Source organism: Helianthus annuus, chromosome 4 (genome assembly GCF_002127325.2).
Source record: "Helianthus annuus cultivar XRQ/B chromosome 4, HanXRQr2.0-SUNRISE, whole genome shotgun sequence".
Lineage (NCBI taxonomy): Eukaryota > Viridiplantae > Streptophyta > Magnoliopsida > Asterales > Asteraceae > Helianthus > Helianthus annuus.
In genome coordinates, this window is record NC_035436.2 from 206,156,564 (window position 1) to 206,183,648 (window position 27,085).

Sequence of the window (27,085 nt, forward strand, 5' to 3'; positions counted from 1 at the left end):
ACATGTGTTTTTCCCTCTCATCCGTTATTGTTTATATTAATCCTATATATATCATTCACAGCTATCACCCTAACCCCATAAACGGCATGAGAAGACTGAAGATAATCAATACCAAAATTGGTAAAACACCAGTAGCGTACCAAACCGATAGTGAAAATACCAAAAAGTGGATACCAAATCGGTCCAAAAAAACCCGGTATGAGAAATTCTATACCGGTACGGGTACCAAGTCCCAAATGCTTATCGCTACATCATCTTATTATTATAGTACACCTTTTAAACAATACAATAACATGCTTTGCATTAGATCCGTGAATCGTGATCCGGGTGAAAACTGTCCCACTAGACTCGAGCAAAAGGCCCATTAGGCCCACAATGATCGGATTTCTACTGGTCTTCTTCTCTAGCCCATTTTAACCCAACACCATTTACATAATTTTAACGTTTCTCAACTTGCTTGAGGTTGGTATTAACTTGTAAAAAAGCTCATATGGTTTAGAGTAGGGGTGTGAATTTATAACACGAACCGAAAACACGACACGTACCTAACACGAAATTCGTGGGTTTAGGTTTAGTTCAAACGGGTTCGGGTCAGTTTCAGGTTGAACCCGCGAACCTGTCTAGCTAAACGGGTCGGGTCCGGGTCAACCTGGTCGGGTTGGTGGATTGACCTGTTTAACCCCTTTATATTTTTTTACAATATGTTTTATGTTATAAATTAAATTGGGTATTTATTTTATTGTATAATTATAACTTAGAAAAAGAAATTCAAATTAGATTTTATAATTTAAATGTAATTGTATTATATACATTTGTGTTTTTTAAGTAAACTTTAAATTTAATATATTAATTTGTGTAAAAATAAATGTTTTCGGGTTGAACGGGTCGTGTTCAGGTCAAGTCACGAATATTCGGGTCGGGTTCGGGTTCATTGGTATGACACAATTTTCGGGTTCGGGTCGGGTTTGGGTTCGTATAAAATTTTCAGGTTCAGGTCGGGTTGAACCCGCCTACCCACGAACACGACTCGTTTAGCACCCCTAGTTTAGAGGTTGCATGTGTTCTTCATGGGTGTTACTAAACCAATAGAATATAAACTTTCAAAATAAAAATAAATAAAGGTGTTTTGATTCATGTGTTTTGGTTTAGATATTCAATTTAGTTGCATATCTTTGGAATAAATGCGAACTTAATCGTGTTAACAAGTTACGATGAAACTTAATTATTTTTTTTAACGGCCAAAGAGATATCATTAATCACCACGGATCGACCAAATAACAAATACAATTGATATTGTAACGAAACAAACCGATAATTACCAAATTTCCACTGCTTCCCGGCAGAGAATTTTACTAGTTTATACCTGTGAATTTCACGTAAAGGATTTGTTTTAACTTTTTACCCATATTTCTTAGAAAGTGTAAGTTGACATCTTATAAGAAAAATTGTGTCACAAATATGTCAAAATTTATCATGACACTTATACAAGTCTAGGTAATGTATCACTTTGTTGAGTACTTTAGTATTTTCAATAAAAATGGCAATATAATTATTTTCAAATAACAAAAAAACTATTAATATTCAAGAAATTATACATTGTTATGTGAAATGAATAGTTTTACTTGCATAGCTAGTTTTCATGTTAACGAATAAATACTAACCCAAAACATACCTTGTAGCATACAATGCTGAATTCTTGTCATGATGGAACGAAATCCAAACTATCAAGGCATGGAGACAAGAAACACCAACAATGAGCAAAAATCAAATAAAAAACACAAAATAGTCCCAATAAAAAATATAAAATGGTAGCATTAAATGCTAAACTCATTATATCAAACAAGCCTATTTTATGAATATATATAAAATATGGTAGGTCGAGTCATCATTTAGAAATCTGAAACTAACTACTTTTAATATTTAGTAGTTAACGTTCTCACTAAACGTATGAATCACTTAAATAAAAGATCATGGTTATATATATATATATATATATATATATATATATATATATATATATATATATATATATATATATATATATATATATATAAAGAGTTAAATGTCAGTTTAGTCCCTGTGGTTTGGGCAATTTTGCCATTTTAGTCCAAAGGTTTCATTTTTCGCATTTGGGTCCAAAAATGTTTCATCGTTGCCATTTTAGTTCAATGTATTAACTTCATCCATGTTTTCTGTTAAAAAGAAAGGCAATTCAGTCATTTTATATGTAATTCTGTTTACTAAAAGGGTAATTCGGCCATATATGTTGTTTTTCACAATCATATACTTACTCTTAACTAAAATTGGCAGCATAATTTATTGAACTTTTAATGTAGTAGATCTCCGTTATATCCTGTTTTTCACAATCGGGCATATTATTATTAGGACCATAAACTAAATACATATGTCTTATTCTTAAATGTTAATTTATATATAGTTTTCGAACATGGTTCTATCTATCCTTAGACAATGGTCATGTGGTCCTAAGTTACCTCGTTAGGTTCCAACCTTTCACGCCGTCTCAAATAACTCATACTTAAAAGTTACATTCGATACCTTAACCAAAATTACGCAAAAAGAAATGTGAAGTGGGCCGTTTGTGGAAATACCTGAACCACTGCAAACGATCCCCATCTTATCCAAGAATATACACTTGAGGTTACAAAATGAAGGAATCAAACATGTTTACCAAGTAAGATAAATGAGTTTTTTTCTTTTTGTTTTTTTTATTTACAATATTGTTTAAATTATTTAAAACAGAGACGATTATAGAGTAATGGCAGGTAGACGAGCAACAAGTTGTGCCGCTACCTCCTTCTGGCCAAAATAGTTAACTTAAGATAAACAAATAATGAGTTAAATATAATTATAGATTATTTCTTAATTCAATAACAATTTTTTTATATTAGAAATACACTTGAGATGATATTATAAATACAAAATATCAAAACCTCAAACAATGGGGGGTTGAATCTTAGAACACTTATGAGAGCAGCCAAATTGCTTGATGGTTATACTTTTTGTCTAGATTCTTAGTTGGTTGCTGCTACTGAAAGAAAAAGGTACATCATGGTTAGTTGGTGGTCATATGCTATGGGTATGGACTGCATCATTATAGGATAGGTAACATAATTGGGCCAAAAAGATATATGTAAATTACACCAAAAAAAAAAAACTTTTGAACTTTATAAATGAGAGGAAACATGTATCTAATAAACCTACAATTTATAAATAATAATTACTAGTTTACCCGATCAGGTCTAGAAAATCGGACGGCTAGCAAGGGACCGAGGAGACAAACATCAACAATTTTCATTTGCTTCTGCTCGATTTTACAAATTGTCTGCTTCGCTGAAAAGTTATTGGTTCGATCATTTATGCGCGGTCTATTAACTCATAAACATATTGACGAGACATAAATGCTTTCGGTTAAACTGGCTGGTCTAATGTGGAGTATACGTTCTCATATTACATGAATAAGCAGAAAACAAGGTAATGATTGTAATTTTAAAAAGTTTTAATATTTAGTATATTTTTTCTTAATCTCTCTAACTTAATTTAAGGGTAAATAAATAGTTGAAAATCATTCAACTTGTTTATAAGTAGTTATATAAAAAATGACTTGTGTATAAATCAACCCTCTCTACATGCTACATATAATATGATATATGTAAGCTATTCACAAAGTCTAACAATAGTGTTTTAATATTGTATATACATTTTTTGATCCCCCTAACTAAATGGCTTTTGCATGACATAGCGCTATGTGTGGGGTTTGGGTGGGGTGGCAAATTGCAGGAGCTTTGTAGCACACTACTCAATTATTTTATGTGTTTGTATATTTGCATGCTTGTTAACTTGTGCTACAAGTCAGCGGATTGGATTGTGGTAGGGGACAGAGTGCACATTAAGCCACCCCACCCAAACCCCACATTGTCTCTATGATTTTGATTTTGGGTGGTGGGGTCAGTCTAGTTGGCAGTAGGGTACTAGTAGTTAAAGTTTGACCTTTATAAATTGAGGACTTCAAGGGCTACAGGACATGTTGGATTAGGATCAAATATGAGGGTGGTAATTGTAACATTTTCGTGGCTTCTTATGTTTTCTTTCATAGGTTTGATGTTTCATAGTATTGATGTTACATCACTAGATTCTTCTAGAAGTGAAGGAGTTCAAGAAACAAGAAACAAAACTACCAATAGTGTAGTAATCAACAACAAAGGTAAAGACAATGGTAGTGGTGGTTATGGGTGGGGGTTTGGTTGGGGATGGGGAGGTGGCGGTGGAGGTGGTGGTGGTGGTGGTGGAGCTGGCGGAGGGGGAAAACGAGGAGGTGGAGGAGGAGGAGGTGGTGGTGGTGGTGGAGGTGGTGGATGGTGGAGATGGGGATGTCAAAAACACCCAAGAAGGAGAAATCATCGCCATTATGTTCATCATGGCGAGCATAGAAATTTTAATCCAACCGGAGAAAATTATTATGTCATAGGGGAGTTTGCCGAATGCATGGGAGTAGGCCCATGTAAAGGGATGAAATTGGATTGCCCGCTTCATTGTGGCGGCCCGTGTTTCTACGATTGCACTTATATGTGCAAGCCTCATTGTCACCGCCGCCGCCACCACCACTAACACTTCTTGTGGTTTCATTCATGTTTTATATTTCCATTTTCATATCAATTTTCTTACATTTGATTGGTTTCATTCATGTTTTATATTTTGCCTTTTCATATCAATTTTCTTACATTTGATTGTATGTTTTGTGGTGCTGATTTTTTTGTTTTTTTTTTTTTTATTCTTGGATTTTAAGATAGTTTGTTTTATTATTGTTGGATTTTAAGTTAGTTTGATTTGTGAAACTAGCATCGCTTGTTGTAATGATTTTGATTAATCTTGACTTTAGTTTGGCTCGGATATGATTTGTTACTTTTTATATTTGTAATGTAACGAAGTTAAAAAATTGTCTAAAGCTTGTTTATAATTTGATGATGTACACTCCTCTAGTCCTCTAACTAAGTAAACAAGATCGTGAGGATTGGTTAAGGTGTTGTATGAGGTGAGAAATGATGTAAAATTTTGGTTTAAAATAATTCGGGGAGAGGGAGGGAAGGGGAGAGAGAGAGAGGGTGTGTGTGGTGGGGTCTATGTCTTTTCAATCAATCACACATTTTTCTTTTTTTTTAAATAGTTTACCTAAACCCCGTTAGGTAAACCATCGCCAACGTTTCTTAGCATTAGGTAAACAATCAACATAGCGCTATGTGATTGGGTGATTTGGGAGTTTACCTATTCCAAATGTCTAACCACTCCCTTCACCCTTGTGTGTTTCAGACTTAAAAGACACCATTAGAGCTTAGCTCAAATTTGACAATTTATATACCAAAAAATTTAATAAGTTAGTATTTTTTTTAAAAAGTTTACACTTTATTAACGAGCATTTCATTCTCTTTAATTCGAACAGTCTATTGCTATAGTTTTCTTAAAACAATTACAGGATTTTAAATACCTATTAGTCCATTACGTGATTTTGAATACCCAGCACACGACTACGTGATTTTGAATATCCATTATGTGATTATACATCCAACATAAACCATTACGTGATTACACATTCAGTATAAATCCATTACTTGATTACCCATTGGTAGAGAGTCACTATTATTAAACCTGACAATCCTTATTTAACGTTTTAAATGTATAAGAAACACCTACCACCGTTGTACACCGGTTTGTAACACTACTTTCACTACCACTTTCGTCACCTACAACCTCATTGTCTTCGTAATCACCGCCACCTAGAAATCATTTACCCGAACCCGCCCCACCTGCCATCTCCACCACAACTGTCGCTACCACCTCTCTCACCGTTACCACTAGCGGTTATAAAAATATTTATATAACACACACGATATGGTATTATTGTGTATTTTAATCTAAAATTGAAAATATGTTTGATAGCTGAAGAGCCAAAGAATCGTGTTTAGACCGAAGCCTGTAAACGAGGGTTTGGATCTTGTGAGAGAACTTGGGGAACAGTCCTGCAAAACAGAAAACCGTTAGGCTCGCCGCAGAGATGGGAAGGCCCCTCTGCGACCACCCTCCGGCGTGAGGATAAGTATTGGTAGAGAGAGAAAGTAGAGAGAGAAAATAAGGACGAAGGTTCAGAAAATCGTAGTTGGCCTTGTACTTGATGGGGTATTTATAATAGTCAACTGAGATGATGTCATTCGTCCAGACGCACTTGAATGGGGGTTCGTCTTCGGGGGCGCTGGATGTGGAACGGACATGTTTCAGATGTCCGTCCAAACGGAGTCTAGTTCGTCCCAAGGATTATGTCCGGTCTCGGACATGTATCTTCAATAGCCATTGCGATTTGTTGGGAATTCAATCGGGTCATCGGTAGTTGGGTAGGTGCGATGTTGGTCGGGTTAAACTCATGTGGGTACCCAATATATATTTTTATAGACTTTTGGTACAGTTAACGTTAATAACTAACTTTATAAGAAAAAACTGCTTTCAAAATTCAAACCATGAACACGTTGGCCAACCAATAGAATTACAGAAAATATCCACATAGACCAAATCCATAAAAACCTGACACGTGGCAAATAACTATCTTATTTAGCACGAAACACTCACCCTTCAAAGCAACAACAAAATTTGCATTTGCATTGCATTGCATTTGAATTTGCAGGTTGTAAAAATGGCCAACAAATCTGTTGTTGTTATGACGTCATCATTCACCGGAGAAGCCTTCGAATCGATCGACGCTGACTTTGACGTTTCCGACTCCGATTCGTGGCAGGTTGTTGATCCGTCCGATTCCGACGACGGAGACTTCTCCTACGGTGACGTCACCACCACCGACGATGACGTCGGAGACGAAGAAGTTGCGTCGGATGTCGATGATCTCGTTGGACAACCGTACGGATCTCCGTCTTCTGATATATCGATGCAGTCTCTTGTAGATGAAATCAGTTATCACTCTCAGGTAATTAGGTTTTCGCGATTTTGTTACTTATTGTTGTAATCTAACAGGAAGTGAAAATGCATGTGAAATCTGAGATTATTCGTTCGAGATTTAGTGCAAAACGCATATGAAATCTGAGATTTTGTTACTTATAATCTGATATTTCCGGTGCGTGTATCTTGAAATTTGAAGTTAAATCTGAGTTTATTTGTTCTAACAGGAAGTTAGAGACGCATATGAAATCGAAAACAGTCGTCACAATCAGGTAATTAGGTTTTCGTGATTTTGTTACTTGTAATATGATACTTTCGGTGTGTGTTTTGAAATTTGGAGTTAAATTTGTGATTACAGGAATTTAGGTTTTCATGATTTAGTTATTTGTAATTTGAAAGTTTTCAGTGTGTGTTTTGAAATTTGGAGTTGAATATGAGATTATTTATTCGAACAGGAAGTGAAAAGCGCTTGTGAAATCGATGACAGTCATCGAACGGTTGATGATGATACGGTTGTGAAAGACGGTGGTTTGATCTACGGTGAAGATGATCCGTACGAAGAAGATAATGATGTTGATGATGATGAGGAGGATTTGGATGATGAATTGGTGCCGAAATGGTTGAATAATAAGTTCGAAAGGCAGAGGATGAGGAAATTGGGGAAAAGAGCGTATCCGAAGATGAAAAAGTCGAAACGATTGGCGAATCAGTACAACAAACCTGGATGTGTTCATGGAAAGCATGGATTAGGAATGAAGCACAATCTCGTCTGGTAATTTTCGATCTGGATGGTTTGGATTGTGTGAATTTGATGCTCGATTTGAATGATTTGATGATTGTATCTGTTAATTTCAAATGTACAGTAGTTAATTTAGGGTTCATCGGTCAGTTAGGTTTGAAGTTGGTTACTTTCAGTTTCAGTTCTGCAATGTACATATGAATTACCTGATCAAATCAAACTTCTAAATGCATTCTCATTCGGTTTCTTTTTGAATGCTTATTTTAATCCGGTTTTGTTTGATCATCGTTGACAAAAGTCGATTGTTCGGGTGGTTTTTATAAACATTATCATTTGACAATCTATCTGCACCGACGGGTTAAACCATGTAGTGCTACGGGATAAGTTAACCGCTTGGTTTAAAAAAGCTCGCCTGAAGTGCAAACCTTATGTAGCCTGCGGCGCAGGTTGTACAAAATCAGATAAATTAAGTCGTTTGTTTTAAACGAATCAGATACAGCTTGAGCAAACCGATAAGAAACTGTTGATGCTTGCATCTTCTGTCCTGAATTTGTCGGCCGATTCGGTTGTTGAGATGGGTCCGGATCCGGTGGTTCAGCCGCAGTCCGGTCATAACATTGGATATTATGCCTATCAATCAACGGATACCACATATTTAGGCAGAAATTGTAGGTGATATGTTGGGCATTTTCTGGTCAATTGCCAAACAAATGGATGGTTTAGATGCAATCAAGTAGGATAAACGATAAAGATAACGATTTGAACATGTATGGTAACGGTTTAAAAAACATGTGAGCTTTTAGACTTGATAAATGAAGTTGGGCCGGGTCATCCAAATATCCATTTTGACAGAATATTCATGTAAAATTACAAGGTATTCTTATTTGCAAAGGACAATATGGTGTCAATTCACAAAATAAAATATCCTATTGTTTGAGCACATGCCCTCATATTATTAGACAATACATGTGATTTTCAAAAGAGTTAACTGTTGTCATTTTCGTTTTCGTTTCTGTCACCATTTTTCTCCCTAACATATTGAAAATGTGGCAATTCAGTCCAAAAAATTAACCCGAATTAAAATAACTCAGTTAACTCAGGGGTAAAATGGCCATTTTACAGAGTTTTTGTTTTCATTTATTTAGACTTCTGGTTTTAAAATAAACTTAATAGGTAAAATGAAAAAATGAAAATAAAAACTATGTAAAATGACCATTTTACCCATGAGCTAACTGAGTTTTTCTAACTGGGGTTAGTTTTTTGGACTGAAATGACACGTTTCCAGTATGTTAGGGAGGAAAATGGTGCAATATTGAAAATTGGCCTCAAATGACAAAGTGAACAAACACAGTGACGAAAATGACAGTTGACTATTTTCAAAATATAAAATTTGGTAATACGAAGATGTGTATTTTTTATCATTTTTTTAGATCGCTTCCTAAAAGCTTTTACTAAAATGTCTCTATTGTGATACTAAAAACTGTTATTTATAAATATATATTATGCTAACTAAAATAATCCATTTTGTTATTTTATATAGATAATAAAGGAGTCATTTCACCATCACGTGAAGCTTGTCCTCAAAAGTGTCTGTTTGGGTAATCCACTTACCATAAAAAAAAAAAAAAAAAAAAAAAAAAAAAAAAAAAAATTTAAAGCCTTGTATTATAGTCATTCCCTTTTGTTGTTGTGGAGAATAAGAAACAAACTGTTTATATATATGTTTGCAACAACAATAAGGTGTGATAAGCACTTAATATATAATTGTAAACTATAGAACCAACAACGGTATAAGTATCGGTCAACTGCAACTACAGTACCGATGTTGGTCAACTGCGGTCAACGGCAACAACAGTAGAGACCATCGAATCAACACCGCATACATTATGGCCCTTGCATATCTTGTAATATCCGTTTTCTCCCCATTTTGGACCCCACGAATTCTTGATGATCCAATATGGTTTGTCCTTCATTCTAATCGGTGAATGTCCACCCGAACCATACCCGACCATTAACACGCCATGGTCTAACCTCTTTGAGCATACGTAAGGACACGATACTCCCCCAACATAGGTTTGCATGTAAACCGCATTAATAGCCACTGCATATGAACAACACAAGTTATATTTTACTTGATCCCGTTGGTTAGCAGGATACTGACATGAAATCAGTAGATATTAAAGGAAATTATGCGTACCAGCAAGAGGACCATGTTTGACGAGATTAGCGGCAATCTGATCTTCGTCAAGGGACACGACGCTGAAATTACGGACGGATGCTACAACCTTATTTTTATCAAACTTGCAGCTCCCACCGTCGGTTCCTGTGTATGGATAGTCTTCTTCCCTCATAAGCCCACCGGCTTTGAGAGTGTACTCGAATGCACTGTTCATTAGTCCTCCATTGCACCCGGAATCACATGATTCTGGTTCTTCTGGATCACACTTCAGATAATAATACCAAATTTCAATCATTGAGTTTGAGGTCAAACCATAACCCATAAAAACTGAGCCCACTTGTAGCTCATGGTTTGGTTATGCTTTTTTTTTTTTTTTTGATAAAAAAACAGATTTTTATGCTTCAATTGTTATAGTTAGATCAGATGCTTATAAGTAACTGAATTAACCAAACAAACATCATTAAAACTAACTTTTATAGTTTTTATTTTCTATTAATAATACTACTATATCAGGTAAAGTTATAACTATTTTATAGATAAATTAGTCTAACCATCTTTTTAGATAACAATATGAACTGAACTGTTTTTAACTAAAACTAATCAGTTATGAAAATCGAAAATGCGATATATTGGTTATATAAGTAGTAGATAGGGCTGTAAACAAACCTAACGTTCAGTGAGAAGTTCGTGAACCGTTCTGCGGAAAGTTCGTTCGTTTAATAAACGAACAACGAACGAACATGAACAAACAAAAATTCATTCGATTAGAGGTCTCGTTCGTTCAATTGTGTTCGTGAATGTTCGGTAAGGTGTTCGTGAACATTTGTTCGTTTGCGTTCATTTATGTTCGTATGTTTGTGTTTTAATTAAAGATTTTTGTACTTTCATATATTTTATCTATACTTTTTATGAGTTAAGTTCACGTACAAACAACCTTATCGTACAAAACGTACGAAAGGCGTGAAAAAACAAAAAAATGCGGTGGCATTTTCGTAATGATTTGCTCGTAGGGTAGTTATCAAAATTACTCTACAAATGATCTTGTAGAGTAATTTTGATCTTGTAGGGTAATTTTGTAAAATGTTCTTATATGGTAATTTTGAAACTTGCAGAGTAATTTTGATACTCTACAAAATTACCCTATAAGATCAAAATTATCTTACAAGAACAAAATTATCTTACAAGATCATTTGTAGAGCAATTATGATACTTTACAAAATTACCCTACAAGAACATTTTAAAAAATTACCCTACAAGATCAAAATTACCCTACAAGATCATTTGTAGGGTAATTTTGATAATTATTCTACGAGTAAATAATTACGAAAATGCCACCGCGTTTTTTTACCTTTTCACCCTATTCACACGTTTTGTATGATAAGGGTATTTGTATTTGATCTTTTGTCTACTTTTTATATTTTTAAACTTTTATATATTTTATTACCTTAACAATTAAGCTAGAAAACCCTATTTCATCTCCTTTATGCATCATTTCCCTTTCCTTTCTCATTATTTACATCGACGCGACTGACCTCCGTTCCATAATAAGAGATTCAAGTTCTAGTGCTACTCTCTAAGCCATCCACCTTTATCCTCCGTCGCGTTCGTCAAATTTATTTGTGTTCGTGAACACACTCATTTCCTAATGAACGACCACGAACATAAAATCTCGTTCGGCAAGTGTTAATGAACCTTTTGTTAACACATTTATTTTTTTAACGAACAAACATCTTGTTGGTGTTCGTTCGGTTCGTTTACAAACACACCAGACTTTTTGGTCCCAAACCGATTCGGTTTTGGTCAAACAAAGTCAAAACCAATATGAATAATAAGAAGAAACACAAAAAATTTAAGTGAGAAGAATGAAACCTCATGATCACAATCAACAAGTTGCTGTTCACTAAGGCTTTGAAGCTTCCCTGTAGCAATGAAATTTGCACCTTCTAACGCCCCAGTCGTACTAAACGACCAGCATGACCCACACGAACCCTAATTCACATTAACAATTTCAAATGAACATCCAATAACAGCAAACAAACAAACAAAATACTGTAATTAATTCAAAACAATATAACAAATTAACAACAAATACCTGATCCTTGACTTCAGTAACAGCACCATGATCTCTCCAATCAAAATCCTCCGGCAGATCAGTCGTCGGAAGAATCGGAGCTTTTCCGGCATCGTCCGGAAACCAGAGACGAGATCTCAATCCGAGATGCTTCCGGAACTCTGATGACGTCATATCGGAGAACTGAGTGACGCCATGGACGGCCGTTGGATCTAGCTTCTGGTGACGCTTTGCAAGGCGCATGTTAGCCTTGAATACGGAATATCTGTAATCATGCTCCGCTTCTGACGTGTACGATTTGCCGAACTTTCTCTTGAATGCGCCGAAGCGGTTACGGTTCTCCGGTGAACTCAACGGCTGATCTTCGTCGTCGGTCACTTGACGGATGATGACGTCATCTCCGAAACCGGCTAAATCACCTTCACCGTCGCCGGAGACGAAAGAGGAAACTGTGAGTAGAGAAATCACGAAGAGAAGAAGGAATCGGTGATCCATAACTCGATTAATCGGAACTTCGCCGGTGACGTGAAGAGCGTTGGATGTTTAAACCGTGGGTGAGAGGACACGTGGAAGGGTTTTATTGGTGGAGGTTGCTTATTGGGTTGGTTATTGTTTATTCGGATGCATAAAGCGGGAAAAGGGTAGTCGGTTACGTGGAATCGAGGGTTCCGTTGGGATAATATAAAGATTATTTCAAATTTAATCAAATTGAATGAAACAAATATATGCTTGTTAAATTAAAGTCTAGTTAAAGTAGATTGTATCTTAATTATTTGCTAATATAATCTATACTATATAATAAAAGAAACTTGTTTTGGGACACTTCCCATTCTCTCGTTTAATTGATTAAAATTATTAATAATATACTAATAATATTATTTAATCTAATCTAATACAAATTCTTATTATTAATTCAATAACCTATTGTTAAACTAAAACTTCAATAGAATCTTAAATCCTAGCAAAACAAGTTTCGAAATTCATAATAATATTAATATGTTAGACTAAATATATTATTGATATATGGATTAGGATCAAATACAAAGGATCCTAATTGTAAGAAGTGTAAGAAGGATTTATAGAGTGACAAGTGTCCAATAACCTAAAAAAACCCACTACACAAAAACACCTCACTACAAAAAAAAAAAAAAAAAAAAAAAAAAACCTTAAACATCCACCACCACCAAAAACCTAACCCCCCCCCCCACATCACCCACCTTAATTTTTTTTTTTTTTTTTTTTGCCGAGAGGGTGGGGGTGTTAGGTTTTTTTTAGGTTTTTGGGGGGTGGGGTGGGGGGTTTAGCCGGGGGGGGGGGGGGGTTTAGGTTTTTGGGTGGTGGTGGGGTGGGGTGGGGTGTTTAGGTTTTTGGTGGTGATGTAGTGGGTTTAGTTTTAGGTTATTGGACACTTGTCACTCTATAAATCCTTCTTACACTTCTTACAATTAGAAGCCTTTGTAGAACAACTTGACCCATTGATATATATATAACTAAAAATATTATCAATAATATTAATAATAGGTTTAGAATCAAATGCAAAGATTCAAAAAATAAGAAGTCGTACAAAGGGTATCAAATAGACTCTGATTGACCTCATTCAACCGACATTAGAGCCGTTTTATCGAACTCTACGACATTAATTAATATGTACGGGTTGATGGGTTACATTTATATTAACTCATTTATGTCAATATGATATGTAAATGTCTCTGTCTTTGTTTTGCATTTACAGGAAATATCTATACTATATAGTTTAAATTGTTTAACCCGTGTAACACACGGGGAACTAACCTAGTAGTAATTTAAAATAGAACGCTAGAGAGTTATGCTCTTAAGCCAGCATAGACGTGGTTAAAACAACATAGTTTGGCCGGAGTAGGGCAACGAGGCTCTTAAATTTGAAGAGTGTTGTAGCCGAATACAAGAATGTCGTCGTTAAAAAAAAAAAACTTGGTGGTCTAGTGATTTTTGTGTCCGTAAGAATAGATATATTAATAAGTTTATCATACATGATATTAGTTTTGGTTGGGTGGTAAATGTTTTTGTCTTTTGAAGAGAAAATAAGGGTACAATTCTCGCATGCAGTGTTGTAGTGATCGCTAGTTGTTAGTCGGACGACGGGGTGGAGACTAGCAATTAATCGGGGATTAATCATAATTAATGGGGACTAATCGGGATTAATTTGATGCATCGGCGACTAATCGGAGATTAATCGGCACCTAGTCAGAATTTTTACAACCATACTCGCACATAGTAGATTATCTTTAATTTGGTGTAGAGAAACATTCGCCTTTCAAAAAATAAAACATAACATTACATTAAAACATGACATCCTAGTAGTATTGTTTCTAAATGCACAAATCACAAATAATAGGAAAGGCAGAAGCACTTTAACTTTTAAAAATAGATAATTTACATTGAAAATATGAAGTTTGACATTAACCGGTAGGATTCCAACAGAGCCCAATAAACACAACTTGACCCTTAACTCAATTGCAGCCCATACCTAGTCAAGGGCCCAATCAAGAAAGCATTTAATAAGAATTAGGGCTGGTGGGTAAATGTGTAGCTGAAGTTTAGGAGCAGTTATCTCTATTTATGTTTATTTATATCTCTTGTTCTAGTTTGGAGAATTGTCAATGTTTATGTTATCTTAATTGTGGTATCTATACCTTTGTTCTTGGAGATTAACCCATCTCAAATCAGGTCTTTTATCTTATAATATTTAAGTTTCCAGCAGTTAAATCTATCAGTTACGTTTGTTAGATTTCTGGGTTCTATCATTTGGTTCCATTGCCAGGAAGTCGAATGGCGCTTACAACCCGGAATTTGGTTATCTCTGCCCAGTTATCAGCCATTGCGGCACGATTAGACGTCATCTTAGTAACCATGAAGGATGATATTGCAGCCATGAAGGATGATTTTGCAGCAATCAAGACTCAAATGATCAGGGATGGCGGTTACTGTGAAGAATCAGATGAGGATCGAAAGAACACGGTGGTGAAGAACAGTTTAATGGCCAACAAAAGAGATGAGATGGTCAACTCTGATAATAGGAAAGGTCACCATCAGATTTTTGAAATTAAAGCTGATAAACCTTATTTACCAGCCATACCTAAGCCATTGCAACCCACCCCTAAAATCCCTCCACGCATATCTGATTTTGATCAGCACATGCGATTCCTAACATGCAAACTGTTGGAGTCGGGAGGAGGAGAAAGGAATACCAACTGTGAACAACCACCTGTTATTGAAGGGGGCACACATGATATGGAGGAAATCGCTGAAATCAAATGTGCTATCAAACGGGTGTTCAGATGCAAATGACAAGAAAATTGCAAGGCCTTTACAATCCATTTTAGCTTATGAATGGGTCTATGAAGCGGGACAGCCTACAATGGAATGGTTGATTGCTTGGCACAATAGTCAACAATTAGTGGAATGCCGACTTGAGGACAAGTCTGTTTTCCGGCAGGCTGTATTGGTAGGATTCCAACAGAGCCCAATAAACACAACTCGACCCTTAACTCAATTGCAGCCCATACCTAGTCAATGGCCCAGTCAAGAAAGCATTTAATAAGAATTAGGGCTGGTGGGTAAATGTGTAGCTGAAGTTTAGGAGCAGTTATCTCTATTTATGTTTATTTATATCTCTTGTTCTAGTTTGGAGAATTGTCAATGTTTATGTTATCTTAATTGGGGTATCTATACCTTTGTTCTTGGAGATTAACCCATCTTGAATCGGGTCTTTTATCTTATAATATTTAAGTTTCCAGCAGCTAAATCTATCAGTTATGTTTGTTAGATTTCTGGGTTCTATCATTAACTTTATAATATATGTTCATGAGTCGATGAATTTTCAAAAAGAAAAAAAAAACACCATAACTAAACTCTAACCAAGCCCATTTTTATAGTCGAGTCTCCATGGTATCGAGTGATCACGATGTTTAGTGATCATGGTTTGGACCATGGTTTTTGGTGATGAATATATCATATCATGAAAACACTAATGTCTTAAGGACTATATAGTGTATTATTGTCAAGCCACCAAAACATTGTGTACGAAACACCAAATGATTTTGCTCTCGCAGACAAACTAAGAACTTATCAATACTTACATGATTGTCAATACATATATGAAGAATTTAAGAAAGCTAGAGCGAGACCGGACCCATATAAATGAGCATAATTTGTTGGTTTTATGGCATTTTTTAAATACCATGTTTACATATTTTTGGTTTAAATGTATTCTATATTGGTAATGTATGTTTGGATCGGGAATGAGATCCGACCCGCATACTTCTCCCTATATCATGAGGGCTAACCCGCTCTTTCATGGGCTTCCTCCTCCCTTTTGCTCTCCCAACTTAGCTCTCTCTCTTTATTAAACTCTTTCAATACACACATATTATATATATACACACACGTATCCGTGAGGACTTGACCGTCAGAGGGTGTACCGTAAGGCTAAGGTCTCAAATCCCTTCTAATGGAATTTTCTCTATATTGCATCTAGCTCAAGAAAGGCTTGATCCGGATCCAGTCCATACAAGTCCAATGCCCAACCCCAATAAACAATGTAGCAACACATAAGAAGACAAAATAATGGCTTAAATCTTGATTGAAAAAGAGAAATACAAGTCTAGAGAAAAAAAAAAAAGGTAATACAAACCTGTACAAGAACACTTCAATCCAGAACCAAACAACATATATAACACAAACATAGAGCTAAAACTTTCCTTCTTTAGTAGTTTTATTTACATTAGTACGATAATCGAACTGTTATATCTCATCATGTGGATGTAAATAAAAGACAGAGTAGACTGAAAACCACAATCACTATGCAGAAACGAAAAATGTAGTCTAGAATAGAAGCTCGACAATTGCACACCGTTTTACCACATCCGTAGCAAAATTTAACTCCACATCTGTACCAAGTTTAATTCAAAATCATAATTAAATTATCCATAGATACAAAATAAATAAATAAATAAATAAACAGAAAAATCATATCAACATATATAGTGTGTTTGGGAATTCTAGTTAAAACAGTTTATTTGGTCATTGCTTTTCAAAATAAGCATACTGGAATAACCTGCTTATTCAAAAGAAGCTGTATGAATAAGTAATAGGGGCGGTAATATTTGATGCGACCCAAGATACACGTTTTGGGTTGGTGAACACTGCCTGTTTATTAAAAAGGTGTCGTTTAAAAAAAATGTTAAACAGGTGAACCCGAACACAACACAAAAAACATCTCATTATTTCCAACAATATTTTTTATTAGTTCTAACTACCAAATCTTTGTTCATTTTCAGTTGACTCCTCGAGCTAAATATATACATTTCTTGACTACAAATGAGAGCTAAGGGAACAAAAATAATTAAAAAGACATCAATTACAAAAATGTTCATTTGAACTTAGCTTGATTAAATTGTCACAAATGAACGTTAAACGGGTCGATCCCGAAACACGACACAAATACATATATGGGTCGGGTTCGGGTTCACCTATTCAACCCAACCTTAAGTCTATCGATCCACCAACCCGACACAATTGACACCCCTATCCATATCCAGTTAAAAAAGATCCCATAAATCATACACTTTCTTCAAATTTCAGATAGAATTTACATAATCTAACCGGGGACTGCGGAAATTTAATATATGCCCCCAAAAAACATTCAGTAATATCACATTTACACCCCATATAAAATTTCATATTTACTTATTTATTTTTTGTTACATATACCCACAATAATATTATTTAGAGTAAAATGCTAAAATGGTCTCTGACTTTAGGTCACTTTTGTCACTTCGGTTTAAAAATGAAGCTTTTTGTATATAGGTCCCTAAGGTTTCATTTTTGTTTTTCGATTAAACTGCCAAAATGGTCCTTGAGGTTTGGTCATTTTTGTCACTTTAGTACAAAACTCAAACCCTTTGAATCTGGGTCCCTTTGGTTTCAACTTTGTTGCCATTTTCATCCAAAATCAAAATTTGGTTAGATTTTTCAGTTAACATCCAGTTTTTTTTTTTTTTGTCTTTTTCCTCTTTTTTAAGTACAAAACTCAAACCCTTTGAATCTGGGTCCCTTTGGTTTCAACTTTGTTGCCATTTTCATCCAAAATCAAAATTTGGTTAGATTTTTCAGTTAACATCCAGTTTTTTTTTTGTCTTTTTCCTCTTTTTTAATAAGGGCAAAATGATCTTTTTAACGTTTTATCATAACAAATTAAAATTTTTTTTACCATTTTGCTCTTCATTAAAAGGGAGTAAAAAGACAAAAAAGTTGGATCTAAACTGAAAAATCGGATCAGATTTTGCTTTTGGATAAAAATGGCAACAAAATTGAAAACATAGGGACACAAATTCAAAAGGTTTGAGTTTTGAACTAAAGTGGTAAAAGTAACCAAACTTTAGGGACTATTTTGGCAGTTTACTCTTGTTTTTTAAACTAAAGTGACAAAAATGACCTAAACAAACTGAGGACCATTTTGGCATTTTATTTACTCTATTAAGTATTATCTACAACACATTAATTATAAAGATATATGCACAATAAATAATGTGATGTTGAAACAATACCTGCATCTAACAATGAAGCAACCTTTCACAAGCTCAACACAATGTCTACACTTAGGACATCTCATCCACTTCTTCCTCTCCAAAAGAACACCAAAAGCGACATCGTTTCGATCCATAATCTCCCCCGTCTCATCACACCTGTAACCCGCATGCCACGGAACCTTACACCGAAAACAAAACGGTTTCTTACAGTTGGGACACACACATTTTTTTAAACTACCACCACACTCGTTAACAACCAATGCCGAACAGTCTCGGTTCGGGCAGTAAGCCCTGTCAAAGTCTAACACGGCAGAGTCACAAAGTAAGTCACACCATTTGTTAAACAGTTGGTGTGGAAGTTTTGGCTGGCATGATAACGGGTCGAGTGAGCGATCGCAGGTTAGCGCTGGGCATTTGATGTCGGATACGTTGTCTTCGAGCTTCACTTGGATGTACTTGATGATACAATCTGTGCAAAAGGGGTGAGTGCATTTGTTACTGTTGTTGAATTGCTTGTTGGGATGTGTTACTGGTTCTATGCAAATCTCACAAGTGAATGTGGATGATGATGATGAATTTTGATGTTCAAGTTGTTGGGGTTTTTGTTTTTGATTTACATTCCCCATCTGCAAGTGAGGTTACACTGAGATTCTAAGCAGAGTAATGGAAGTATAAAGAGCAAGAAAGGTATAAAGTGAGTGGGATGGGTTTACATTGGAAGTTTCCTAGAAATTCTGGTGAAAGTGATTAGTAATTACTTGGCTATGGGCTCTTAAAGTGTCATGATTAAGTAGTGAGACTTTAACTAACTCATTTTTGAATTAACTTGGTGTGAGTTAACTTTTTTTTTAATGATCGGAGTATCATTATGTTACCAGCGAAACCATTCAATCATATCCATTTTCAATAGGCTCTAATGTCTATATACAAATTCAGGAGGAAACCAAATAAATATGGGGAAAACCACCTTGTGGGAATCGAACACAGAACCTCATGGTCCCTAAGTCTTATTCCACACTCAAGATATCACTAAGCTATAATGTCATGGGCTCGGTGTGGGTTAACTCTTCCTGTCTTTTGCACCCGTTAAGGACTTGGCAAAACCCTCTTTGGCGCCCCTCGTTGGCTAACATGGGATGGTGTTGCGGGCTTTAAAGCGTTGAGGTTAAAGTGAGTGCTAGCCTACACCACCTAGCCTTACCACCTAGTCTTATCATGGTGTTTCGTGGTCATATCTGGTCCCTCTGGTTAATTTTACCTCCTTGGCTTTCTAATACGTGTCGGTAGAAAATCGACTTCGTCTACGTTTTACGTCACGTAATACCATTGAGGTACCATGACGAACCGCTTATGAGCAAACAACATCGTTCTCGGTATTTTTTCATAATGAAATGGTATTGGTGTTCGCTTTTATGTTTTTCTAAACGCCAAATCGATAATGACTAAACTCTTACCGCGTTACATGGAGAAAAAGACGATTAGACTCCCGTCGTGAAGCGCGGTGTGGAAAAACTAATTGTTATTTAAGATGTCTTTGATGTTGCACATGTATTTTATATTGATGTCTTTCAAGATGATAATTAGAACCAATTTTAAATATAAAATTAAAGGAATTGTATCATATATTCGCACATACTATTTTTGTTGCATATGTGTACGTATTAGACCGTGGGGTATGGGGCGGGAGTTTGGGTATGGGTTGGGGGAAAATGCCCAAGCCACCACCCCAGGTGGGTTTGGGTTTGGGCGTGGCCCTTGGGGCTTGGCTTTCAAGCCGGGCGTGGGGCGGTATAGCCATGCTAGTTGGCTGAATCTCATTGGTCCACTCGCCAAGTCAGGCGGTCTTTTGAAATTTCGAAATTTAAAATTCAAACGGTCCCCCCATCTTCTCTAACCGCCACCCGGGTCCCCCAAAGGCCTCTATATATTGTAACCCCAACCCACTGGTCCCCCCATCCCACGAACCCAACAACCCCACCGGCTACCCTACTGGTCCACCCCATCTTCTCGAACCCGCTACCCCACTTCTCTCGAACCCATCCCCGCTATGGCATCCTGGACCCATGAAGAGGAAATTACTCTCGTCACAAGCGTCGTTGACGCTATGAAGGGTCGGCCACCGGGCCAAACAAAATATTGGGTGGAAGCATTCGGAGCCTAATGACATAACGTCGGTAACGACCGCCACAACCTCAACGCGTGCCAACATAAATGGTGCGAGCTACGGCCCAAGCTCGAGCGTTTCAAGGCTTATTACGACGCCGTTCCCGGTGGCGATTTAAGCCACGAGGACCAGGTGGCGGTGGCTAACATAGAGTTTCGAGGCAAGGAAAAAAAGGCGTTCGACAAGATCGACCTTTTTGAAATTTATTTAACGCTTTAGGTTTGTTATTTTGTAATTTTTAGAAATTATGTAATTTTTAGTATTATGTAATTTTTAAAATTTTAATGAAGTTGTAGGTTTTTTTATAAATGTTGTGTGATTTTTTATAAATTTTTTGTATTTTTTTTAATTATTCTGCCACGCGGTGCACTCAACCCAAGCCCAACCCACGCCCCGCCATACCCCGCGGCCACGTAACCAGGCGGTGGGGGAGGGGGGGGGGCTTCCATTCCACGTGTTAGCATATGCCCCAACCCAAGCCCAACCCAAGCCTCACCATACCCCACGGCCATATATACGTATAACAACAAATAGAAAAATATGTAGATAAACAGCAATATAACTGTTTTTATGTATCACGGTTAATTAAAATCATAAATATTTATAATTATATAATTAACTATTTAAATTTAAATTAGTTATATATTCGAATTTTGGATAGGTTAATGCAAGAAGTATATATAATGAACCAAAATCTTTTATACAATACATAATTCATACAAAGCCAATAAAAACGGAATATGAATATGAGAGATTTAAGTAAAGGAGAAAATGATTTGTAACCGAAAATTACAAATTAAGACAAAAGTAATTTTACATTTCAGAAAATACCCCTTATTTGTTCGTATACTGACCCAAATTAGATGCAAAATGCGGTAAAGGGTAGTCTGTTACGTCTAGGATTGTGTTACAAAATGAAATTTTGTACGTTGTGCAACAATGTGTTGTACGATTGTTTTTATTAAAGAAACCATGTGCTTGATTTGTATAACTGACTATGGTTTTATAAAAGACTATGTGCTGGATTTGGAATAAAACGAGTAAAATGAAAGAGTAAACTGTCATTTTGCTCTCTGAGCTTTGCTTATTTTTGTCACTTTAGTTTCAAACTCAAACCTTTAAATCTGGTTTTATTTGGTTTCACTTTTATTGTTATTTTGGTCCAAAAATGAAATCACCTGATATTTGACTAATAAAATCCTGTTATTTTGTCATTTTACTCAGGGGCAAAATGGTCAATACAAATTTATTATAACACATTATTAATTAAATTAAGAGTAAACTATCATTTTGGTCCCTGAGTTTTGGTCACTTTTGTCACGTTAGTCCAAAACATGAAACTTTTGCATCTGGGTCCCTGTGGTTTCAATTTTATTTCCATTTTGGTCCAAAAATGAAATCAAGTCATATTTCTCAAATTAAATCATGTTATTTTGTTTTTTTCCTCAAGGGCAAAATACTCACTTCTTTTTTATTTAATTTAAAACTTTTATTAAAACAATAATCTTTTGTGGGTCCCACCACACCCCACTTCTTCTTCTACCTCCTTTCTCTGTCTTTCTCCTGCCATAACAACCACCCAATCCTTATAGTCCCAAATCAACACGAATCAGTTGTTGTTAATAATTAGGATGGGGCTTTTGTTTAATGAGTATAAGCGAACGAAATCCATGTAAGTCACGTACCTAGGGAGCTCGAAAAGGCTGGATTGAGAAGCTGGTCGGAGTTGAAATTTTTCGACGGTCGGAGATAGGTTGAAGAGAAAGCGACATGGAGAATTGAAGTGAAACTGATGACCATTTGAAATAAAATGGACCCCACACCACTGAACCATAGAACATGACTACCAATTCCTCTCACCCTCAAAACACCTAAATTTCACCAAAAAAGTGTAAAAATAAAAATATTCTGACGAAAAAAGGATTTTTCAACTAATTTTCACAAGAAATGATAACCGACTACGATTGAAGCTCAATTTTGTGCGGAATTAACAGATGTGATCATAAAGGTTGATTCTGGAACCCTAAAAATGGATAAAAACTTAGGGTTTATAAGATGAACTGGAAGCGTATACGGCTGAAATGCGTTGATCTGTTGTGAGATTAAGATAGATCTGTGAATGAAGAATTGAATGGGAAAGAAAGTGTGATGAATTGTGATCGGAGGATCAGATAGCAAAGGAACCGGAAGAACCCTAGAACTTTAATTTGCAGAAATGATATGATGTGGACAGATTAAGTCGTATAAGGATGTTTGTTATTATTTTTAAAGCTTTAAATAAAATAAAAAAAGAAATGACTATTTTGCCCCTGAGGAAAAGGACAAAATACCATGATTTAATTTAAGAAATATGACCTGATTTCATTTTTGGACTAAAATGACAATAGAAGTGAAACTACAGGGACCCAGTTGCAAAAGGTTTCAAATTTGGACTAAAGTGTCAAAAGTGACCAAACCTCAGGGACCAAAATGGCAATTTACTCAAAATGAAATTTGGGCTAGAACCGATGGGGCTTATATATTTAAATGTGGGATATGTTGGGCTTACAGTTTAAATGTTTAAGCTTAATGAACGGTCGTTTAAGATTCAATGTGAACAAATGACAGTCACCATTTGGTGATGGACCTTACTATCGTTTATAAGTTTTAGCAAAGAATGAGTTGTAGTATTCCCGCAACATTTTCCGGTGAGCTTGGTTGCTGGAAAAAAATGGTGAATTGTGTTTTTAACCTCAAAGCTCAACAAAACCTTTACTTTTGATCATCTTCACTCGTTTTAACATGTTTTAGCAAAGAACATCAATCGATAACATCAATTTTTTTAGTTTTAATTCATTTTTTAATCCAAGAAAAATGGGTTTTGAGTTTTTGTCCAAAATACCTTCAAAAATCACCCCAAAACCTCGCCAAGAACTCGGTTTTCAACAAGAAATCGAGTCTAAAGCTCTGATACCACTTGTAATTCCAGATATCGAATCTCGAACATGGTGATTTCTTGTTTCGGATGGTGTAACGAGTGCGGAATCCAAGTTACACCACAACCGAGCGAGAGTGTGTAATCAATAAACAAAGATATTAACGTGTAACGGTTCGTGTATTGATTTCAACAGAGTTTCGATACAAGTTTATACAAAAATCGCTCGAACTTGAAGAAGGCATTATATATATATATATATATATATATATATATATATATATATATATATATATATAGTGGAGGGTTCAAACGAGAACAAATTTTTTGTGAGAATAAAAAAGAACAAATTTCAACCAATAAGAATCCTTCATTTTACTTCATTTAATTTTAGTATTTAATATTAGTCTAAGGGTATATTGGTAAACTCAGATAGATCATTAATTGTTAGTCTACCTTTTTAATAGCTAGTAAATTAAATTTGTAACTTATTTTCAAAAAATATTTTTTTCAAAGAAGAAAAACAATTAATTTAAAGTGTAGGATAAATTACGAGGTGTGTAGGATAAATTACGAGTTGTGTAGGATAAATTTCAATATATGTAGGATAAATTTTCAAAACGTGTAGGATAAATTTTGATGTGTGTAAGCAAAAAATTTAGTGTGAAGGACAATAGTCTTTATGACTAATTAATTAGTCAAAGATAATAATAAATGAGATGTAAGAAATACTATTTAATGTTTTACAAATGTACCCTTTGTTCTTTTTCTTCTCAATTTAATTTTCTTCTCAAATGAACCTCCCCCCTATATATATATATATATATATATATATATATATATATATATATATATAAATGAGAACGCTAAATATTGTGAGAACCGTGAGAACAAATAAGAAAACCATGAGAACTTGGTCAAAAACAATTCAAATTCAATTTTTTTTTCTACACTTATCATTATTATTCGAATACAATGTTATAAATTCAATTTACACGTTTAAATTTACGCGAATTCGTAAATAAAGAAAATTTACACATGTGTAAGTTTGCCATTTACACATGTGTAAATCTGTTATATTTACACATGTGTAAAAAATCTAAAAAGAGTGATTTTGAAAGGAGAAATGAATTATTTGATGTTATAAATTCTTGTTTTGATGATGTATCTTAATTACAATGAGGTTTGTATTAAAAAAATTGGTTTTGATTCCTTTTTTCATTCGTTCTCACGGTTCTCGCAATACTTAACGTTCTCAAGATAACCCTCCCCTATATATATATATATATATAGGGGAGGGTTATCTTGAGAACGCTAAATACTGCGAGAACCGTAAGAACGAATGAAAAAACCAAGCAAAACTATTTTTTTTCAATACAACCCTCATTCTAATTAAGATACAATATTAAAAAAAGAATTTACAACATCAAAAAATTCATTTCTCTTTTCAAAATCACTCTTTTTAGATTTTTTACACATGTGTAATATAACAGATTTACACATGTGTAAATGGCAAACTTACACATGTGTAAATTTTATTCATTTACGAATTTATATAAATTTAAAGGTGTAAATTAAATTTCTAACATTGTATTTGAATAATAATGATAAGTGTAGAAAATAGTTTTGAATTTGATTCGTTTTTGACCAATTTTTCGCGGTTTTTTCATTTGTTCTCACAGTTCTCACAATATTTAGCGTTCTCATTTAAACCCTCCCCTATATATATATATTTGGAGTTGGATAGTGGTTTTTCAATTTTTGGATGGTAAAAATGAGTAAGAAATGGAAGGTTTATATAGGAAAAAATTATAAGTTTTTATTTTTATTTTTGAGTAAACTGCCATTTTGGTCTCTGTGGTTTGGGCAGTTTTGCCATTTTAGTCCAAATCTCAAACTTTTTAAATCTGGGTCCCTATGGTTTCGTTTTTGTTACCATTTTGGTCCAAAACTCAAAAACCCCCTTTTTTAACTGTTGAAAGTTGGTTGTTTTGTCTTGTTATGCAAGGGCATTTTTGTCCATCTCAATTTATATAAACTTTGTACTCTCTCTCTCAAACTATACACTGTAGATCCCATCTTCATCTTCATCTTAAATCCCTACCCTCCCCAAAATCACCCACTGAGATCATCTTCTCCAATGGGTTAATACACTAACACACATACATCCACATTAAAACACAATTCAACATACAGATCCAAAGCTACAAAACTTATTTTCAAATGAGATAGATCTGAAATAAGAGAACCGGAATAAGATAAGCGGAGAAAACGAAGACAGAGACGAAGAGAACGCAACCTACGAACGATAAGAACTCCCTTGATGCAGCTTGAAGCTCCCTCTCTAGAAATGTTGTTCAAAGTGGTGAAGCCAGAGAGAGAGAGCGGCGATTATGGTGGTGGAGCGTTGAATCTGTTGTTCCGTTCGGGAATGGTGGTGCGAGATCTCCGATTTTGTGCTTCGTTGGGAATCGTTGCAGGGGATTCGTAAACACCCACAATCACCCAAACTCCATTTTCCATAAACACCCACAATCACCACCGATCGATCCCTGTGGTGCAAAGAAGCCGACGTGAAGGACTTTGGGATCGATGACGGTGCGGGATTGCCGGCAGGGATCCATTGGTGGCAGAATGTGGTGGAGCTAGGGTTTAAAGGGTGGGGATGACGGTGGTGAGTGGAGATTTGTACGGTGAGGAGGTGGTGGTGGTGGCGCTGGTGAGAAGGGAGAGGAGATGGCGGTGGCGTTGGTGAAGTTCATGGTGGCGGTGGTGCTAGAGAGATGAGAGAGTGGTGGTGGTGGTGAGAATCAGGTATCAGTTTCTTTTAAAGAGAAAGAGGAAAAGGAGAGGGAGAGAGGATGGGGGTGGGGTGGGTAGTTGGGCAAAATGACCAAAATACCCCTAAGGAAAAGGACAAAAATCAGTTTTTTTTTTAAATCTGATCTGATTTGAGTTTTGGACCAAAATGGAAACAAAAACGAAACCACAGGGACCCAAATTTAAAAAGTTTGAGTTTTGGACTAAAATGGCAAAACTGCCCAAACCACAGGGACCAAAATGGTAGTTTACTCTTTATTTTAAATAGTCGGTGGCCAACGACTATGTCTAATGGCTAGCCATAACGGTCATCAAAGAATAGCCAACCCTAAGTGTTGGAGATATGTATATGTTCGACCATAATTAAAGTCAACGTAACCATCTCGGTACGAATCGAAGAGTTACTCGTTGGTACACGAATCGTATATGTTCACGAATAGGTGGATTATTAGTTGTGAAATAGTAATAGTTTAAACCCGATGCGCTTAATATTAATTAGATTATTATTAAGAGAGTTAATTGTATAATCATAGGGGGCTTAATGTAAGATTACGTTTTATAAAAGGAAGATTAAGGTCCAAACTCTAAGAACACTTTTATCAAAACAAAAACCCCTTTGCCTCCTTCCCCATGTTCGGCCGACCCCAAGCATGAGGGGCCGCCACCACCTGC

At 35.5% G+C, this 27,085-nt stretch overlaps 4 protein-coding genes across 4 annotated transcripts; 2 read left to right on the forward strand and 2 right to left on the reverse strand.

Annotated features, from left to right (window-relative positions):
• The first annotated feature begins 4,061 nt into the window (after positions 1-4,061).
• On the forward strand, positions 4,062-4,748 carry LOC110935355 (glycine-rich protein 3). The gene has a single exon (XM_022177760.2). It carries the CDS (start codon positions 4,063-4,065, stop codon positions 4,624-4,626), a length of 564 nt encoding a protein of 187 aa, XP_022033452.1. The 5' UTR covers position 4,062; the 3' UTR covers positions 4,627-4,748.
• Positions 4,749-6,634: 1,886 nt separating this feature from the next.
• On the forward strand, positions 6,635-7,957 carry LOC110938199. Its single transcript, XM_022180661.2, has 3 exons — positions 6,635-6,985; positions 7,185-7,229; positions 7,413-7,957. Exons 1-3 carry the CDS (start codon positions 6,698-6,700, stop codon positions 7,731-7,733), a joined length of 654 nt encoding a protein of 217 aa, XP_022036353.1. The 5' UTR covers positions 6,635-6,697; the 3' UTR covers positions 7,734-7,957.
• A 1,390-nt stretch (positions 7,958-9,347) lies between these two features.
• LOC110938200 (cysteine protease RD19A) lies at positions 9,348-12,615 on the reverse strand. Its single transcript, XM_022180662.2, has 4 exons — positions 11,968-12,615; positions 11,745-11,864; positions 9,894-10,140; positions 9,348-9,797 (listed from the first exon to the last, which is right to left on the reverse strand). The coding sequence occupies exons 1-4, from the start codon at positions 12,439-12,441 to the stop codon at positions 9,526-9,528; spliced, it is 1,113 nt and encodes a 370-aa protein (XP_022036354.1). The 5' UTR covers positions 12,442-12,615; the 3' UTR covers positions 9,348-9,525.
• Positions 12,616-16,632: 4,017 nt separating this feature from the next.
• On the reverse strand, positions 16,633-19,205 carry LOC110938201 (probable E3 ubiquitin-protein ligase RNF217). Its single transcript, XM_022180663.2, has 2 exons — positions 18,534-19,205; positions 16,633-16,874 (listed from the first exon to the last, which is right to left on the reverse strand). Exons 1-2 carry the CDS (start codon positions 19,139-19,141, stop codon positions 16,739-16,741), a joined length of 744 nt encoding a protein of 247 aa, XP_022036355.1. The 5' UTR covers positions 19,142-19,205; the 3' UTR covers positions 16,633-16,738.
• Between the last annotated feature and the right edge of the window lie 7,880 nt (positions 19,206-27,085).

Excerpts from the sequence above, each read along its gene's own strand:
- LOC110938200 (XM_022180662.2), bottom strand. The coding sequence starts at position 12,441 with ATGGATCACCGATTCCTTCTTCTCTTCGTGATTTCTCTACTCACAGTT. Across the intron at positions 11,865-11,967 it reads TTACTGAAGTCAAGGATCAG|GGTTCGTGTGGGTCATGCTG; the intron begins GTATTTGTTGTT and ends AATGTGAATTAG. Across the intron at positions 9,798-9,893 it reads CAAACATGGTCCTCTTGCTG|TGGCTATTAATGCGGTTTAC; the intron begins GTACGCATAATT and ends GTTCATATGCAG.
- LOC110935355 (XM_022177760.2), top strand. The coding sequence starts at position 4,063 with ATGAGGGTGGTAATTGTAACATTTTCGTGGCTTCTTATGTTTTCTTTC.
- LOC110938201 (XM_022180663.2), bottom strand. The coding sequence starts at position 19,141 with ATGGGGAATGTAAATCAAAAACAAAAACCCCAACAACTTGAACATCAA. Across the intron at positions 16,875-18,533 it reads TGCTTCATTGTTAGATGCAG|ATGTGGAGTTAAATTTTGCT; the intron begins GTATTGTTTCAA and ends AACTTGGTACAG.
- LOC110938199 (XM_022180661.2), top strand. The coding sequence starts at position 6,698 with ATGGCCAACAAATCTGTTGTTGTTATGACGTCATCATTCACCGGAGAA. Across the intron at positions 6,986-7,184 it reads AAATCAGTTATCACTCTCAG|GAAGTTAGAGACGCATATGA; the intron begins GTAATTAGGTTT and ends TTGTTCTAACAG. Across the intron at positions 7,230-7,412 it reads AAAACAGTCGTCACAATCAG|GAAGTGAAAAGCGCTTGTGA; the intron begins GTAATTAGGTTT and ends TTATTCGAACAG.